The 19,355-nt window shown below is 45.3% G+C and overlaps 1 protein-coding gene across 2 annotated transcripts in view; it reads right to left on the minus strand.

Annotated features, from left to right (window-relative positions):
- dicer1 (dicer 1, ribonuclease type III) overlaps positions 1-19,355 on the minus strand; it is a 216,910-nt gene that overhangs the window by 45,053 nt on the left and 152,502 nt on the right. For both annotated transcript variants that reach the window (XM_061695434.1, XM_061695435.1), the window contains exons 23-25: positions 18,961-19,113; positions 16,985-17,608; positions 7,322-7,544 (exon numbers count right to left, since the gene is read on the minus strand). In XM_061695434.1, coding sequence (XP_061551418.1) covers positions 7,322-7,544; positions 16,985-17,608; positions 18,961-19,113 — 1,000 coding nt within the window. The remainder of the gene's footprint in view (positions 1-7,321; positions 7,545-16,984; positions 17,609-18,960; positions 19,114-19,355) is intronic.

Consider the following 19,355-nt stretch of genomic DNA (forward strand, 5'->3'; position numbering starts at 1 on the left):
ACTGCTCCAGTGAGAGTTGGAGATCACGGCCTGATGAAGCCAACAGAACAACATCTGCAAAAAATACTGAGGCCACCAAACTGGAAACCCTCTACGCCGCGGCTGCGCCTAGAAATTCTGTCCATAAAAGTTATTAATAGAATCGGTGACTAAGGGCAGCCTTGGCGGAGTCCAACCCTCACCGGAAACTAGTCCGACTTACTGCTGGCAATGCGGACCAAACTCTGACACCGGTCGTACAGGGACCGAACAGCCCGTATCAGGGGGTTCGGTACCCCATACTCCCGAAGCATCCCCCACAGTACTCCATGAGTGACACGGTCGAACGCCTTCTCCAAGGCACAAAACACGTAGACTGGTTAGGCGAACTCCTATGCACCCTCGATGACCCTGCTGAGGGTGAAGAGCTGGTCCACTGTTCCACGGCCAGGACGAAAACCACACTGCTACTCCTGAATCTGAGATTCGACTTCCCGACGGACCCTTCTCTCCAGCACCCCTGAATAGACCTGACCAGGGAGGCTGAGAATTGTGATCCCCCTGTAGTTGGAAAACACCCTCCGTTCCCCCTTCCCCAGTTTGCCAATTCAGAGGCACTGTCCCCGCTGTCCACGTGATGTTGCAGAGGCCAGGTTGTGATCAGTTGACAGCGGCGCCCCTCGCTTCACCAGAGTCATCAAGACATGCGGCCGCAAGGCCACAAAATCGAACATCGAACGGCGACCTACGGTGTCCTGGTGCCAAGTGCACGTGTGGACACCTTTATGCTTGAACATGGTGTTTGTTATGGACAATCCATGGTGAGCAAAGAAGTCCAATAACAGAACACCACTCGGGTTCTGATGGGGGGGGGGGGGGGGGGGGGGGGGGGCGTTCCTCCCAATCACGCCTTTCCAGGTCTGACTGTCATTCCCCACATGAGCATTGAAGCACTCTCCAGCACACCTTCTCAGGACTCCAAAAAGGGTGGGTACTCTGAACTGCTGTTTGGTGCATAGGCACAAACAACAGTCAGTATCCGTCCCCCCACCCGAAGGCGGAGGGAGGCTACCCTCCCATCCACCGGGGTGAACCCCAACGTACAGGCACCGAGCTGGGGGACAATAAGTATACCCACAACTGTCCGGGCGCCTCTCACCATGGGCAACTCCAGAGTGGAAAAGAGTCCAACCCCTCTAAAGAGGACTGGGACCAGAGCCCAAGCAGTGAGTGGAGGCAAGCCCGATTATATCTAGTCGAAACTTCTCAACCTCACACACCAGCTTCAGGCTCCTTTCCTACTAGAGAGGTGACATTCCATGTCCCTAGAGCCAGTTTCTGTAGGCGGGGATCGGATTGCCAAGGTCCCTGCTTTTGGCCACCGCCCAGCTCACACTGCACCCGACCCCTGTGGCCCCTCCCACAGGTGGTGAGCCCATGGGAAGGGGGACCCACGTTGGACTCCTGGGCCCGACCCCACCTCTCGACTGGGTGGGGTGAGGTCCTCTGCCCCCACGGTGCAGGCATAGCAATTACAGGACACTTCTGACGGCTATTGTGCATGTGAAACAATGTCAATTCACTTGCATGTGTCCGCAGAGACACACCCCTGGGACTTATTTTCTGGGTGTGGGCCCACTCACTCAATGTGACAAAGAACTAATTTCTTGGGTACCCCATCACTTACACTCTGGTCCTATAGATATATATAATTTACATAGCCACTCCCACCACACTTCAGTTGGACAGCCAGGTCAATGACCCCTGTGCTGCATGCTTCCCCTCCTTTCCCTGTTCTGTCCAGTCCTGTCTTATATTTCCAGTCCTTCTCTTACAGGGTGTAGCACTACTGCTGCATACAACACTCAAATCCCAAGTGTCATTGTACTAGGTATATAATGCTTTACTTTCCTCATCTTGTTCACAGCTCGTGCTGTCTTATGTTGACTTCTTTTCTTACAGTATTTAGTTACCTTTTCACTCTCTCTCCTTTTTGTTTTTTCTGTCACTCCTCTTTAAAAATGTTGTACTGTTTGACTGAACGACTGTAATTATCAATAAATATCCATCAAAATACTTAAAAAGTCCACTGTTAACACAATGTTAGTGTAGTGTCTGGCGTGTAGGGCGTCTAAAGTCACTCTTGTCACACAAAAACTCAGAAACTTATGCTCTCTTGGAGCACATGCATACAGCACAGACTTAGTTTAATGAACTCAGTTTACAAGGCACCAGTGTAATTGTAGTTTCCTCTTTCGTATGTCATCTCTGCACCCCATTCTGAAAGCATTACCAATCAACTGACGCTTGTTCCATTTGTGTAACAGTTGGATTGGGTGAAAGTCGATCAGTCATGCCTGGAGAGTGAGACACACGGATGAGGTAATTGTCAGGTGATGATTGTTGTCTTACCGCCTCGGACGTTACATTGTATGTACACTGTTGCTACAGAAACAGAGCTAACCCAATACCCCATACGTCAAAATAACAATATAAATGCTCGGTTATAATGTATGGCAGAAGATTTTGTATCGCAGCACGATCTTCTTATTTTCCTTTGGGCTTGTCCCTTTATGGGTCGCCACAGCGCGTAATTTTTTTCCATGTAAGCCTATCTCCTGCATCCTCCTCTCGAACACCAACTGCCCTCATGTCTTCCCTCACGACATCCATCAACCTTCTGTTTGGTCTTCCTCTAGCTCTCTTGCCTGGCAGCTCCATCCTCATCATCCTTCTACCAATATACTCACTATTTCTCCTCTGGACGTGTCCAAACCATCCAAGTCTGCTCATTCTAACTTTGCCTCCAAAACATCGAACCTTGGCTGTCCCTCTGATGAGCTCATTTCTAATTTTATCCAACCTGGTCACTCCGAGAGCGAACCTCAACATCTTAATTTCCGCCACCTCCAGCTCTGCTTCCTGTTGTCTCTTCAGTGCCACTGTCTCTAATCCGTACATCATGGCTGGCCTCACTACTGTTTTATAAACTTTGCCCTTCATCCTAGCAGAGACTCTACTGTCACATAACACACCTGACACCTTCCTCCACCCGTTCCAACCTGCTTGGACCTGTTTCTTCACTTCCTGACCACACTCACCATTGCTCTGGACGGTTGATCCCAAGTATTTAAAGTCCTCAACCCTTGCTATCTCTTCCCCCTGTAGCTTCACTCTTCCCCCACCACCCTCCTCATTCATGCACATATATTCTGTCTTTCTTCGGCTAAGCTTCATTCCTCTGCTTTCCAGTGCATGCCTCCATCTTTCTAACTGTTCCTCCATCTGCTCCCTGCTTTCACTGCAGATCACAATGTCATCTGCAAACATCATGGTCCACGGGGATTCCAGTCTAACCTCATCTGTCAGCCTATCCATCACCACTGCAAACAGGAAGGGACTCAGGGCTGATCCCTGATGCAGGGCTGATCCCCCTCCACCTTAAATTCGTCTGTCACACCTCACCAATGCTCTGCTTCCCTCGTACATGTCCTTCACTTTTCTAACATACTTCTCTGCCACTCCAGACTTCCGCATGCAGTACCACAGTTCCTCGCTGGGTACTCTGTCAAAGGCTTTCTCTAGATCTACAAAGACACAATGTAGCTCCTTCTGACCTTCTCTGTACTTTTCCATCAGCATCCTCAAGCCAAATAATGCATCTGTGGTACACTTTCTAGGCATGAAACCATACTGTTGCTCGCAAATACTCACTTCTGTCCTGAGTCTAGCCTCCACTACTCTTTCCCATAACTTCATTGTGTGGCTCGTCAACTTTATTCCTCTATAGTTCCCACAGCTCTGCACATCACCTTTGCTCTTAAAAATGGGCACCAGCACACTTTTCCTCCATTCCTCAGGCATCTTCTCTTGCGCTAGAATTCTATTGAACAAGCTGGTCAAAAACTCCACAGCCACCTCTCCTAGATGCTTCCATACCTCCACAGGAATGTCATCAGGACCAACACCTTTCAATTTTTTCATCCTTTTTAATGTCTTTCTAACTTCCCCCTTACTAATCATTGCCACTTCCTGGTCCACCACACTTGCCTCTTCTACTCTCCCTCTTCCCTCATTTTCCTCATATGAATCATAATTTCGCACAGCAATAAATGGGCCTCATGGAACTTATTTAATACCAAAAACGTAGTTCTACGTCTTTTAAAACTCAATCACCTAATCCCAAAGACGTAGTTTTGATGTTGTTTTGCACGAGAGGCTACAGAGGGGGGTGACGTCACTTCTCTCTAAAGGATTATAATTTTAATGCCCATAAAAACGGACACTAGATGGCAGACGTGCATTTGATAAGAGATCTCAAAGACCATGAGAGGAAGTGCAGAGAAAGACTTGGGAGGAAGAGGAAGTAGAGGAGCGTGGCATGGAGAAAGGTGGACAAAAAAGTGGAGAACATGGAAAAACAAAGACAATTGAAAATCGAGGCGTGTTTTGGGAAGAAATCGTCATCGTCGTCGAAGGTTAAACAAGTCAAAACAAGAGACACTAAGATGCTTCAGTGTGCGGTGAGGAAGCAGCGCACCACTGAGCAGGCCTTGTGTTTCGCCGTGTCACGCAGTTCACGAAGCTCACGGTGCATTTCGCCCAAGCCTGATGATGATTCCGACGACGAGGATGATACAAGGGAGTCGATCCGGATTCATCTGATTCTTCTGGAAGCAGCATGGAGCCGTTTACGGCCCCACCAGAACAAGGACGTTAGTGCTAGTTCATAGCTTGAACAATTGCCGACCAATCATATACAATAAAGTTGAAAATGTGATGTGTGTGTGATGAGGAACGTCCACACTGTAGCAACTATAACAAAATATTTTGTGGTAATCACGTGTATTTCTAAAAATTACAGATGACACATCCACTAGCAGAGGTGACGCGATTGGTCGCATTACCAGCACAAAAAAAGGTGAGTGAAAGCTTTTTTTTCCCCACTTCACATTGCAGCTACAAAATATATTTTGTGGTAATTCATCATATTTCTATAAATTACAGCTCGTGCATCCACCATCAAACGTGTTCCCACACGTGTTGGCTGAGCAAAGAAAGATAAATAAAAGCATTTTTCTCCACTTCACGCTGCAGGAATAATTTTTTTTTGGAAATGACAGTTGTTTGTATTTCTATAATTTACAGGTCGTGCTTTGAGAAGTGGGGATCGACCAGGCTGGCGTTGTGATAATTGGCAACCCAAAACCATTCCCTTCACGGCAATCCCTGGAACACAGAACGCTGCTGCAGAGCCGGAGTCGGATCAGCCGGTCGACTTTCTGGAGCTGTTCTTGACCGACGAGCTGCTCCAACATATAGCTGACGCAACAAATCTTTTTGCCAACAATTATTTCAGTCGCCAACACTCTTGAGCAAGCACATGGAAACCAGTCTCAGTTGAAGAGCTGAAGACATTTTTGGGACTGTGTTACATAACAGGAATTGTGCAGAAACCATATTGGTCTGTACTTCATTTGATTTCGATCCCCTTTTTTGGCCAGGCTATGGCAAGGAACCGCTACCAAGCAATTTTGCGGTTCCTCCATTTCAACCAAAATGCATCATAAGACCCCCCGGACAATATGTACAGTGTTCGGAGCGTGCTACACTACTTGCTGGACAAGTTCAAGACACTGTATCAGCCGTATGAAAACATTTGTATCGATGAGGGTATGATGAAGTGGCTGGGGTGCCTCTCATTCAGGGTTTACAACCCACAGAAGCCTGTGAAGTATGGGATCAAATCATACATTTTGTGTGACTCAAAAACAGGGTACTGCTTCAACATGCAACCTTATCATGGCAAAAAGTGTACACTGTCCAATACTGTATATATCCTCCTCGACCGCCTCACTGGACATGGATACACATTATTCATGGACAATTTCTATAACTCTGTTGACGTGCAAGTGTCTGATTGACACACAGACCAACGTTTGTGGGACGCTTAGAAAGAACAGGGGTGAACCTGAGCTGATCAAAGAAGCGACAAAGAGTAGCTTGGGGGCAGAGGGAAAGGTTTCCTGCCATAATGGAGACGGGCTAGGGGTTGCGTGGCTGGACAAGCGGATTATAAGGATGGTGACAACCCTGCCACCAAGATGCGATGAAAGAAATGGACGTGTGGAAGAAAGGACACAAAGAAAAGGTGTGTTGTGGAGTACAATGCTCATTGTTCATTTACTTAATTGCTCCAAAAATTATATTTACAATAAATATATCTTTGTTCATTTATTTATGCCAGTGAGGCATAGTGACAGACAGAACAAATAAATGCTCTTCTATTAGATGGCAGGAAGTACATACAGTAATTAATGTATCCCCTTTTTGTAACATTTTTGTTTGTTGGTGTGCCGTGAGATTTTTCAATTGTAAAATATGTGCCTTGGCTGCATAAAAGTTGGAAATCACTGCTCTAGTCAGATCGTGTACTCTAATCAGTCAGGTCAAACCAACATTACAACATGACAAAGAATGGGTGCCAACTTACTGTCATGAAATTACTTTACTGTTATGAAATTACTTCACACGCGCTGGAACTTTAGAGCATGATTCGACAGAACGCTGGTACAACCGTTGCTTGCTAGGCTACATAACGTTTTGTTGCCTGCTTGCGAGCCGTATCGTATTAAAAGTACGTGAACATACCTCATGCAATCCTTGAATTAAAGTCCTCTCCGAGCACCGGTGACCACCAACACGTTTTCCCCCATTTAGTTCTGTGTGATGTGATGTAGTGCATGTTGTGTGCCGTTGCACAAAGGCACCCGTTTCATTGCATACCACACGGGAAAAAAACTATTCATTGTAGACACACACGCACGCACACACTCACAGATCCAATTCACAGAGTTCAGTTCCAAATGTGAAAATTGTAAATAGTTCTTGGTGTTGTATTTGTAAATATTAACTGTTACTTTGATGTCAAAAATCCTTTTCTTGTGTTGTTTATGTTGCGGTATCGTTGTTGAGACATTTGAGCTGTCACAAAAGCAAAAAATATTCGTGTCAAAGTTATGCTTGAAATGCATCTTTTCACAAAAAGCTCATTTTCTTTCTCGTTTTCTTGTCGCCAGAGAGGAATCTTGGTATAACTTACCCATCTTCTACCGCTAATTACTAAAGAACAGAAAAGGGCACAAACAATCTTTTTTTTTTTTTTATCTCTTTGAATTCTTTCTATTCTTTCTTTCTAATCTTTCTTTTGGGTGCCGTGTTTATATAGCCATAGAACAATATTCTGTGTGCCTTGAAAGATCGGTCAAAATCGTATAAACTGTATGACAGAATAATGATTACAACATCCCCAAAACAGATCTAACTCATGCAGCAGTCTCACCTGTAATGGTGTTGTAATGGTAGGAAGCATGGGTGAAGGCTTGCAGTAGGTAAGCCTTGTTCTGAAATGTGTAGTTGATCTTTTTTTCAAAATTCTCAAAGCCGGAGATAAGGTGGTTGAGTGTTCGCTCTGCATCTGGATGTTCCAGCATACAGCGTGGTGGGATTTTCAACCAGCCGTAGGAAAAGTCACCAGTCAAGCTCCCTCTCTCAAGTGGTAACACCTGTTTCCAGAAAAAAACAATGTTTAATACAGACCCAGACACTGTTTGAGATAATTCTTTCATGTTTGCTATGACATTCAGAAAAGCCTTTGCAATTAAAGATAGGATAGATTCAATCACTGTTGGCACGCTGGAACTTTGGAATATATTTGTAAAACAATTTCAATTAGATAATGATCAGAAACTCCTCATATAGATAGCATTTGACACTCAGTTTGTACCAGGATTAGCTGATGTCATATACAAACAGTGGACAACAAAAGGTATTCAGGCAATAGGTACAGCAATAGAAAATAGAAATTGCTGAGCTTTAAAAGACAAATTCAACCTACAAAAATGTGATTTGTTTAGATATCTACAATGAAGGGATTATAATAAGGAAGTGAAAATGCAAGCTACACAACCAATCAATTCTGTGACAAATGTCAGGCTGAATGCATACAAACTTAACAGAAATTTTCCCAAAGTAACATCCAGATTTTATCAGCCTTAGGGAAAGTAAGGGCAACTCATCATTATACCTAAAATAAAAAATTGGAAGCCAAATTAGAAGTAGTAATTAGATCTGATGACTAGTATGACATACAAGTGGCAACAATTGTTGCTACCCCTCTGTTAATGAAAGAAAAACCCACAGTGCTCACAGAAAGAACTTGAATCTGACAAAAAGTAATCATAAATAACAATTTTATGAACATTAACCAATGAAAGTCAATCATTGCTTTTGAATTGAGGTTCAAATTAATTATTTAAAAAAATAAACCTGGATATTCCACAAAAATGATGGTACACCTAGAAAAGATTGAAAATAATTTGACCCTCGGATGGAGCAAGGAGTTTCCTCTAATTAGCAACACAGGTGACTTCAAACTTGTAATCAGTCAGTCGGCCTATTTAAAGGGTGACAAGTAATCACTGTGCTGTTTGTGACATGGTATGCACCATACGAAACACGGACCAGGGGAAGCGAAGGAGAGAGTTATCCAAGGAGATTAGAAAAAAAATTATAGACAAGCAAGTTAAAGGTAAAGGCAGCTTGATGTTACTGTGACTACAGTTGCACATACTATTCAGATATTTAAGATCCACGGGACTGTAGCCAACCTCCCTGGACGTGACCGCAGGAGGAACATTTATGAAAAATTTAAGTGACGGAAAATACGATGGTAACAAAAGTGCCCAGAACAACCTCCAAAGAAATTAAAGGTGAACTCCAAGGTCAAGGTACCATCAGTGTCAGATCGCACCATCTCTCGTTGTATGAGCCAAAGTGGACTTTATGGGAGACGAACAAGGAGGACACCACTGTTGAAAGTAAAGTATAAAAAAGCGAGACTGGAATTTGGCAAACCGCATGTTGACAAGCCACAAAGCTTCTGGGAGAACGTCCAATGGACAGACGAGACAAAACTGGAATCAGCTCTATTTTCATAGACGCAAAAATGAAGCATGTCAAGAAAAGAACACTGTCCCTACTGCGAAACATGGAGGAGGTTCTGTTATGTTCTGGGGCTGCTTCGCTGCAATTGGAACGGGGTCCTTGAATCTGTGCAGGGTACAATAAAATCTCAAGACTATCAAGGTATTCTCGAGAGAAATGTGCTGCATAGTCAGAAAGCTTGGTTTCAGTCGGTCATGGTTCTTGGAACAGGATAATGACCCAAAACGCACAGCAAAAACACCCAAGAATGGCTCAGAGCAAAACATTGGACGATTCTGAAGTGGCCTTCTATGAGTCCTAATCTAAATCCTATTGAACAGCTGGAGCTGGAAACATGCAGCCATTCAAACCTGAGACAACCCATGAAAAGTTGGCCAAAATACCTGCTGAGCGGTAAAGAAGTCTCATTGAAAGTTACAAAAATTGTTTGATTGCAGTGATTGGCTCAAAAGGTTGTGCAACAAAATATCATTACCATCATTAAATACACCATAATTTTTGTTCAGGCCTGTTTCATGAGTTTGATTTTTCTAAAGAATTCTGCTGAACCACAATTCAAAAGCAATGTCTGATTTTTATTGGTTAATTTTCATTACATTTTTATTACTGTTGTCTGATTCAAGTTATTTCTGTGACCACTGTGGGTTTTTCTATCATTGACAGAGGGGTACCAAACATTTGTCCACGTGTGTATTTTGTTCCTGGTGGAGTTCAACAACAATGGAGGGTGTTCAACTGGAAACATTTATTTATTTATTTACTTACAAGCCCTAAATTCCAAAGTAAAAGCTTATCAGCACCTCAGCCCTGTTGGAGACAATGTGGTTCCTTAAACGCACATCGTGCACAGTTTCTGGACAATTGAAATCATTTTGGGAAGATGTACATTCAAATCCGATTAAGGTGTTTGGATAAAATCCCAAAGACGTGTTAATCTGTACTTGGGACTCAATGCAGAAGGAGGATCGCTGTTTGATTAAATACTTCTCACAGCCTTCAGGAAACCCATCACGAGGAAACAGTGGCTTGACATTATAAAAGAAATATGGACAATGGAAAAACTGACTCGTACTACAATTGAGGTAAGGTCTGTTGAAGAAAAGATAGCAAATGTGGACGGTATACAGTTGAACCTCGATAGAACGGACTAATAGAGGCGGGTGGGCGGGGGGGAATACAGCCGATTGTCCGTTATGTTGAAGTACGTTTTTTGAGGCCATATGCACTCATATTACTGTACAGTACAATATTATTGTTTTGTAGCTTTTCTTGTAGCCTAAAACACCAAGTACAGTACAAAGCTATTGCAAATAAATATAAAAAAGCTTCAAAATGTTTGAAAGTTTCACATTTTATCCAAACATACTACGTCGGTGTGCTTGATCATGGTGACATTGTTGACGTACAGTACTCATCATAGGCGATTTGCTTTCCTGAGCCATGAGGAATTAATGTGCTTCCTAGTTTAAAATCGGTTGCCAAAGGTGAACGGCTTGACCGAAAAATTTTACTGGACCAAAAATAGCTGTTTTGTATGAACACTGCCGCCGTGCCACTCTCTCCCACTCTCTGCGCTACGAGTCTATGCACAATAGACAACAGTTATAATCATCATTACGTGGCCGTCACATTAATGCCCTACATTCAACATGGTCGCCACGAAGCACGGGAGGCATGTCTTTTGGAATTGGATGTAGTCATTTTTCTAGTCATTCTTGTCACGAATTCTGGCCTTTGTGCGATACCTTTTTTCCCCCCTTATTATAGCTTCTGGAGTAGCTGACCAGACTAGTTATATTTTATGTGTTATATGTTGTGGTTTTGGGGAATATTATTCTGTGCTTCGCTGCGTAAATAGGAGATATGGGCGGTCACTGGCCGCCCTTAAAGGCGTGTTGTACCGAAAATCCCTGTTGTGTGTCAGTCGAACTCGGAGCTAAAGTGTTAGCTTTTTGTGTTTGGGCAAAAAAAAACATGATGCCCGTAACGGTCGTCATCTTTGCTTTGTGTTGAAACGCTCAAAGCAGAACGCCATTTGGTTATTTTGACTTAAGGCTTCATAATTTAATGTCTTTGCTTGCGGAATATGTGATGTCATCATGACGTCGCCACTTTCGTCCACTCCTTCGTGGATTTGAACCACTGTATAGGCTTCAGTTTGTTCTCGAGTTCCCCCTCATGCTATTACGCAGCTCCGGATAAACTGGAAGCTTGTTAGCTGCCTAGCCCCTGCTCAGCCACTAGGAAGCTGTTAGTGAACACACATTGAGACAGCGTGTTCCCTCTTGATCGCTGCTGGTGAAATAATAAACTTTAGCTGGCCGACAGCACCGCCCAGTGCTTTTACGGCTGGTTTTAAGTTTTCATGGTGGCTGATCTCCCACGAGTGCACTGCTCCGAGTGACGTGCAATCTTTCCAAAACGCTGACGCCGAGAGTGTGTTTTAAAGCTTTATGGCTGGTATTTTTAACCAGTTTTGCAATTTACAACGCAACGATTACAACAAGCAGTACCAATGGAAGTCACTGCATTGCTAAGAGATAGCAATCACACACAGTCAAATCAATTTGCTTAACTAAATCATAACAAAATTTATTTATCAAAGCTAAATAAATTAATTGTTTAAATTAGTTTCAAATTTCGTTAACAAGCTGATTCGTTTAACTCCACCTAAGTGCCCTTCCAACTATTTTAAATCAACTCTCACGCAGCAATTTTAATTTGATGAAATACATTTTGTGCACATAACTTGACGCCATCAACACTATTCGATCACTGCTTCTACGCACACTCGAACACCTTTAACGTTATGTGATAAACCCTCACACCGTAATGAGCGAACGCTATTTAATTGTATAACAATTAATTACATCGCTTATATTGTGCCTGTATTCCAAGTTAGACGCCACGCTTAAAGGAACTTTACATTACAAACAATTCAGTTGCGTACAGCTGCTGCACACACAACGCAATCATGGCGGAGCTTTCAGAAAGTCCCAGCCAAAAACACAATCTTGACACACTGGAAGAAGTCGTCAGTAACTTAACAAGGGACCTTGTCCCGGGCAATGCAAAGTCTCTCAATGATGCTAGCCTTGAAGCCCTAAATGACAACATCGCACAACTTATGAGTGATGTCGAGCACAAAACCTTAAAACAGCTACAAGACACTTATGCCGAGATTGCCCACTTAAAAGCTAAATTGGTAGACTTGGCCGACCGTCCGTCTAATGACCAAGTGCTTGAATTACGGGCCGAACATCAGCGAGCAACTCCTCTGCTGCGGCAAGCTTCCGGTAACATTCAGCGGCTGACGCACCGACACACTCAAAGAGGAACGCTCCAAAGAGATGGAACAGTCGTACGGGCTCAGGACACAGATGGTAATCAGAGAGACAGAGCTGTCCCGCCTCCAGCAACAGCTCCGGGACCAAGAGGATGAGTTAACCCATGTCAGGCGTGAGCTACAATTAGCTCAACAGCTGTCCACTGACTCTCTGACTCATCCCAGTGCACTGGCCCCTGCTACAGACAGCGTGGGACCCTCCCTTGCCAGAAGTGTCACAGAGCCCTACAATACATCGACCTTTGGGCCAGAACCCACCTTTAGCTTCCGGTGACATCCAGCGGCTCACCGAACGCACCGAAACGCTCAAAGTAGAACGCTCCAAAGACATGGAACAGTCCTACGAGCTCAAGACACAGATGACAGTCCTGGAGACGGAGCTGTCCCGCCTCCAGCATCAGCTCCGGGACCAAGAAGATGAGTCAGCCCATGTCAGGCGTGAGCTACAATTAGCTTGACAGCTGTCCACCGACTCTCTTGACTCATCCCATCGCTCTGGCCCCTGCTACAGACAGACGGGGGCCCTCCCTCTCCCAAAGTGTCACAGAGCCCTAACAAAACATCTCCAACCTTTGGGCCAGAACCCATCTTCAGGGGGTGCCGTGCGACCTCCTCACGGGTGGCGGCAACCACCAGTCGCAGCTTACCTTTTTTACTCACCCCGATTCTCCCCCGACCCAGCTCCAGGTCTCTAAAAGAGAATTTTGAAAAAATTCCAAGGTTTGAACCCAAGCCAAACGGGTCACATGACACAGCCGCGTACATTAGAGACCTCAAATTTCACCTTAAATGATTCCCTTCTGCTACCACTGACGACAGATTGTACCTTATTAAAGTTACATCTAGCCGAGAAGTAAGTAGCTTAATTGAACGGCAACCGGCTCAAGTAATGGCCGATTATCCGGCTCTCAGGCCAAGCATTGTCTCAAGAATTTGATGATCCAGAGGACGCAATCTGCAGCTCTCACAGTTAAATGGGAAAAATCTGCAGCTCTCACAGTTAAATGGGAAACTAACACCACAAGCTTATTACTGCCGGTTGTGTAAAGCATACTTCGGAAATTTAAATGAACCGAATATGGAAGACGACAAAAATTTCAAAACATTGTTTGTCGAAAACCTACAGCCAAACACCAGCCACCAGCTGGGCGTGGCACCATGCCCACGCACACTGTCCAGTGCCCAACTGCGTGAACTGGCCGCCAAAGGTTTCGCTAAACAAAAAGACTCTGGACTCTGGCGTCTTCCTCACAAACGAACCACTGCAGATGGAATTAGAGGGCGCTAAGTGCGACTCGCGCGTGACTGACACACGTTCTGGCGATGTTAAAACCGACAAAAGAAGTCGTTTAATCCAAACAGCCAATCACGCCCCGCGTACAACAATGGTCCTCGTAACCAACAATGCCAATCCAATGATAATCAAAATCATGGAATGACCGCAACTCTAATTCGGGCCAAATTTACATGTCCAAACAGGGTACATGCAACGACCAGCCTAAATCTGACTAGTCTAACCGAGACTCTAAATCGACTAGTGACAACCAGGAAAAGGGCTCCTAAACTCACAGCTCCCAAAGGGAACTTAGTGACGTGTCAGTAGAATTACTTGAGGTGCTCCGCAGCCTATCCAAAGACAAAAAGCGGAACCCCTCATTATGACTAGACCTGACTGAGTCCAACAGAGCCACAGAGGACCAATAGGTCAACCAGGTAACCTCCGTTGTTCCCCTAATTACCTGCCAAGTGCCTCTGTGACCCCGGTCAACTCCACGACGACCTCACCTCGCCATAACCTTAGCGGACCACTTTGTGACGACCGATCCCTTGAACCCTCTTGTGCCGTCCTAATCATCTGACTAGACCCAGGCGAGGAGCCAACTCGCATGACATTATGCTTCTGAATAACGTTCTTCCATTCAGACAGCTTTTGGGTGAACTAACCGCGAAAGGTACTTCTCAGAAGTCCTATTTAACCATTACACTCGAGCATGAACTGCTCGCAACGCTCTGATTGACCCCGCGGCAGACATCACCGTTATATCCCATATTGTGTTCAATCAACTTCTGACATTGCTACAAGCCAGTGGCCGTGACCTCCAACTATCCGCACATTTTCAGTGACTAACACCGAGCTAAACACCTTAACTATGCTGCACTGGACAACTGATGTTAGTACATCCAGTCTGCGTGTCTCCAATTGAATCCGTACCCCTGCTCATCGGCCAAAACCTTCTCTGTCACTTCGAGCCACTAACTGATTATAAAAATCTTCAGCTGTGGGCGCAGGTGGAACAGGCGTTACCACCACCAACTCGGGAACTGTCCTCAGACCGGTGCGTGGTGTTGGACTACTCAGAAGACTGCGACCTGTCAGACCGCACTCCTTCAAGTGACGACAACCTCATTGACGAAACCACCGAGTCCCCTCTAGCCACCTCACCACCGCTGAACCGACTTAGAGAACTCATTCTCTGCCATCTCGTCCAACCACAGCACGAAGAGCGCTACTGCCCCAAAGTTGCTGGTGGTATTAATTTGCATGACTGCCGACAGACGACGTCATCCTGGCCTTGTGGCGGACAAATTGGCAATTTCTCAGGCACTGTTTGACACCCTACGACTTTAATCATCATGACCTTCAATTAACGCTGAAAACTTTTCACTTTCGTGTTAATACCATGCCGCAGTCTGCCGTCACTGCAGTGGGCGTGTGCGCCCTGAATCTGCAATGGAACCATTGCTCGTTAACTCACTGCTTTCTAGTGATCCCCAATTTTCTGCATAAAACTTACTGAGGCGCAGATGTACTTGTCCGACTGCCCGTTCAAATTGACACCATTAACAATGTTTTGTGGTCGCGCGCTAATACCGATTCTGCTAACCGTGTTTTGCAACCATTAAACCTTAAGTCGGGACAAACCATCCCCGACGCTTGCAAAGTTTTGAGCGAAGACAAAGTTATAGTAAAAGCGTCGACTGTTAACTTCCCTATTCGACTGGTTGCGCGCGCTAACCAATTAGTAACTGTTCCCCATGCATTCTTTCAGCCTTTGCCGGAGTTTAACGACCTGGGTTTTTTACTGCATGCCGCACCCCCCCTTAGTCGCTTTCTGGACCACCGTGTTGCTAATCCACAACCGCAAATGAAGCGACATCCACATCCCCAGATCTACTAGGTTTGGCCTCTTCATCTGCTCCGACTTCCACGACTTCAATCTCACTGTCCCCGTGATTGGTCACCTCCCAATAGAACTCTCCCCATTGCCTAGCTCTGGTGGAGTACAATTCATGGTCCCTTCACGACACATTGCTATCGTTTCAGTGGGACCTACTGTGATGACATAATCAGAGTGGACCTGGCTGCAGACCAAAACCTAGTGATCCATGTACTCAGCACAATTCCAACTACACCCGAATGCGCGTCTCCCGCGACTCCTCCCACTCTCTCATACTCCTCGGGAACCAACGCACAGATGCTGGTAACACCGTGTGATAGTCGGCCGCTCCCTTATCCTGACTTCGAAACTCACTTTAGCAGGCCCTGGCGGATGCTGATTCCCTGAGTTCCAATGACGAACGACAGTGTTTGAGTGAGGTGCACAAACACGCCGCTTCGTTCTCTAAAGACTGAGAGTCCGGTGGCGAACTCGGCATCCTTGGGTCTCCGCTTTGAAGCGCCAGGCCGCCGTGATTCACTTAGCGTCGGCATGGCAAAGCAAATGTCTGTGTCTTGTTGAAGATAGTTTATTGTGTTGATCCGTTTAGAGTCTGCGTGTGACACTGCAGTTAACATCTACCTCGGCGGGGAGCGGCGGTAGTGCGAGGCTGGGGTGGCATCTTTTGCGTGGCATGTCCGCTACAACGGTGACAGTCTGCGTATCGACAAGTAGTGGAGCGGCAAACACAACCTTGAGCTGAACGCGCTCAAAACGGTAGAGATAATCATGGACTTTATGAAACATCCTTCGCATAACTGCCCCTCATGTTGTCCAACTACCCTGTCACAACCGTTGAAACCAAGTTCCTGGGAATTACAGTCTCTCAGGACCTGAAGTGGAAGATTAACATCAACTCCATCCTCAAAAAGGCCCATCCCAGAGGATGTACTTCCTGGGCTTCTGAGGAAGCACAGCCTTCCACAGAAGCTGCTCAGGCAGTTCTATACAGCGGTCATTAAATTGGTTCTGTGTTCATCCATCACAGTTTGGTTTGGTGCTGCCACAAAGAAGGACAAAATTAAATTGCAATGGATAGTCGAGACTGCAGAAAAAAACTATTGGTACTCCTCTACCCACTCTTGAGGATGTGCACGCTGCCAGAACTAAGACAAGAGCATGCAAAATCCTCTTGGACCCCCACATCCTGGTCACCACCTATTCCAGCTCCTTCCTTCAGGTAGGCGCTATCAAACAAAGCAAACTAAAACCAGCAGACATTCCAACAGCTTATTCCCTCTTGCCATTAGCTTTTTTAACAGTTGACTTACAATTTAACTGTAACATGCTCCCAATTTTGCACATCTCTGTCAGGACACCTCTACATTATTTGTTCATGCACACACACACACACACACAGATAAACCTGAAAATAACACTGTAAAGGACATATGCAAATTATAATGAGTAGGGTTGAAAAGAAGGTTACACTCACCTTCAAACCCAATGAGCACAGGAACATTTGGGCAGCTCTCTCTCCACAGCTGGTCAGATAGCAACCAAGCAGAGCCTCAACACAGTCAGCGATGCTCTTGTCTGCAATGCACTGCTCTGTGTGCAAGTCGTAAGAGATTGACTGCTTTCCAAGCTCAGTGCCGTAGTTCTCCTCTGATGGATTCCAAAAACCCACCACAAAGTCATCCTCTTCACCTGCCTTGCTGGGGTCCAGGTAGCACATTGCATCCCATGAACTGTAATCAAAGTCCTCAGCTGAAGGAACTGTGGGTAGTGTCTCACAGTGGTGGTGGGCTGAGGGAAATGGGTTTTTCTTTGGGACCTTCCATTCATATGGGGTCTCCATGGATGGTGATGAGCCTGAGGCAGTGGTTAGAGAGGGTGGGAAGCTGCTCAGAGAGATCTTTTTGCCAAATGCACCAGATCCTAGCAGCATGTTGTCGATGAATTTGATGTGTTCCTTGTAGTACTCCAGGTCATCCTCTATGTTGACCTCATCTTTTGGCTCCTCCTTCAAAAGTAGGTCTCCCTCATCAGTGACCTCTTCCGCCTCTCTACCACAGTCATGACCAGAACATCCATTAGGAAAAAGCTCTTCTTTGGCCTGAAATAAAGAAGGCAGAAATAGTACATGTACAAAATAATCTTTTACAGGTACGTTGCACTGAAGTATATATTGTTAAAATCTTGAGCTATCGTGTCCTCCAGTATCAGAATAACAGATTACGTATTTTGGGAGAAGACCCCAGGGCAGACATAGAATATGTCTCACAGTATGTCTCCGTGAGACATATTCCTTAATTCCTAACTTTGTCACCAGTGGAATAAGAGAAAGTGGCTGAGGACAGAGAAGTCTGGGCTTCCATATTTAAAATCCGTTCCCCACAACCCAGACATACAAAGGAATGAATATCTAGATGGATGAATACTTCACAGACAATAACAACCTTATTTAATTCAGGTGAAGTCACTGCAACAACAAACAAGCCCACTTCAAAGTGTAAATCATGACTGACAAGTATCTATCAATATTGCTGAGGTGATGGTCAGCAGACAGAGTGATGCAATTAATGTGTGACTGGAATAACAGTGCTATCTAGAATGACAACCAGAAACTTTTGATGAGAACTGTGCATGATACGGTGTCAGTCTGAACTGAGATCGAGGAGGATGGTGATCGAAGGGAATCCTGAATCAGCAGCCACACGGAGGCCATTTGTTTTTTTGATAAATATTTCTGTGTTGTGGAGTGTGCGGAAACCAGACAAATCGTTCATATAGGTTATTGATAGAAATATGAGCACCTGAAGTGACTCGGTTGACAGCGAGATGAATACCAGAAGAAGTTCACTGAAGTAGAGTTATCAATGTAGATGCTCCATCAGGAACCATTGGATGCATTAGCAAAGTGTGTGGGAGGGATAGGTGGGTGACCTCGGGGGCAGAGGAGCAATGCGAGAAACTTGTACCATTCAGACAACATGAAGTAGTACGGGTAATTATAGATCATACTAACAGACTGCTGCGATTGGCTGGGAACCAGTTCAGGGTGTACCCCGCCTCCTGCCCGATGACAGCTGGGATAGGCTCCAGCACGCCCGCGACCCTAGTGAGGAGAAGCGGCTCAGAAAATGGATGGATGCATGGACTAACAGACTGTAGGTCCTAATTTTGGCTATATGTATGGAGGAATCCAGGAAGCCTATACAGCAGAGATGCCACAGAAAAACGCTACTAAAGTCTACATCCCAAGCTGAAAACACTCCAGAGGTTTACCAAAAGAGAGCACTGAACAAACAGAAATTTTCTCTTGGAATACTTGTATACTTATTTACTCTCTGTCACTCCTACAATATTTCAATCACTCAGTGAATGAATTCAAGTCAATAAATTACCAAAAGAAAAGCAAGTGTACTGAGTCTTAATGGACAATTTACCAATATACAATCCACTGACCTCATCAGAATCCAGTTTGTCATTAATGGTCTTCTCCTGGTTAACGACATAGCCAGGAGGCAGCCAGTTGACGGGGGGATCAAAGATGGACACCACCATCCTGCTGGGAAGTCCTTTCTTCTTCCCCAAGCGGTACAGGTTACAGTTGCTCACCTAAACGTGCAGGCAGGAGAGGTCGTCATCAGTAATACCCTGTAACTGTAGTGTACCATTCAATTTCTGCTGACATTATGTAACCCGCGGCACGGTGGTCGACTGGTTAGAGCGTCAGCCTCACAGTTCTGAGGACCCAAGTTCAATCCCTGGCCCCGCCTGTGTGGAGTTTGGATGTTCTCCCCGTGCCTGTGTGGGTTTTCTCCGGGCACTCCGGTTTCCTCCCACATTCCAAAAACATG

Source organism: Phycodurus eques, chromosome 14 (assembly GCF_024500275.1).
Source record: "Phycodurus eques isolate BA_2022a chromosome 14, UOR_Pequ_1.1, whole genome shotgun sequence".
NCBI lineage: Eukaryota > Metazoa > Chordata > Actinopteri > Syngnathiformes > Syngnathidae > Phycodurus > Phycodurus eques.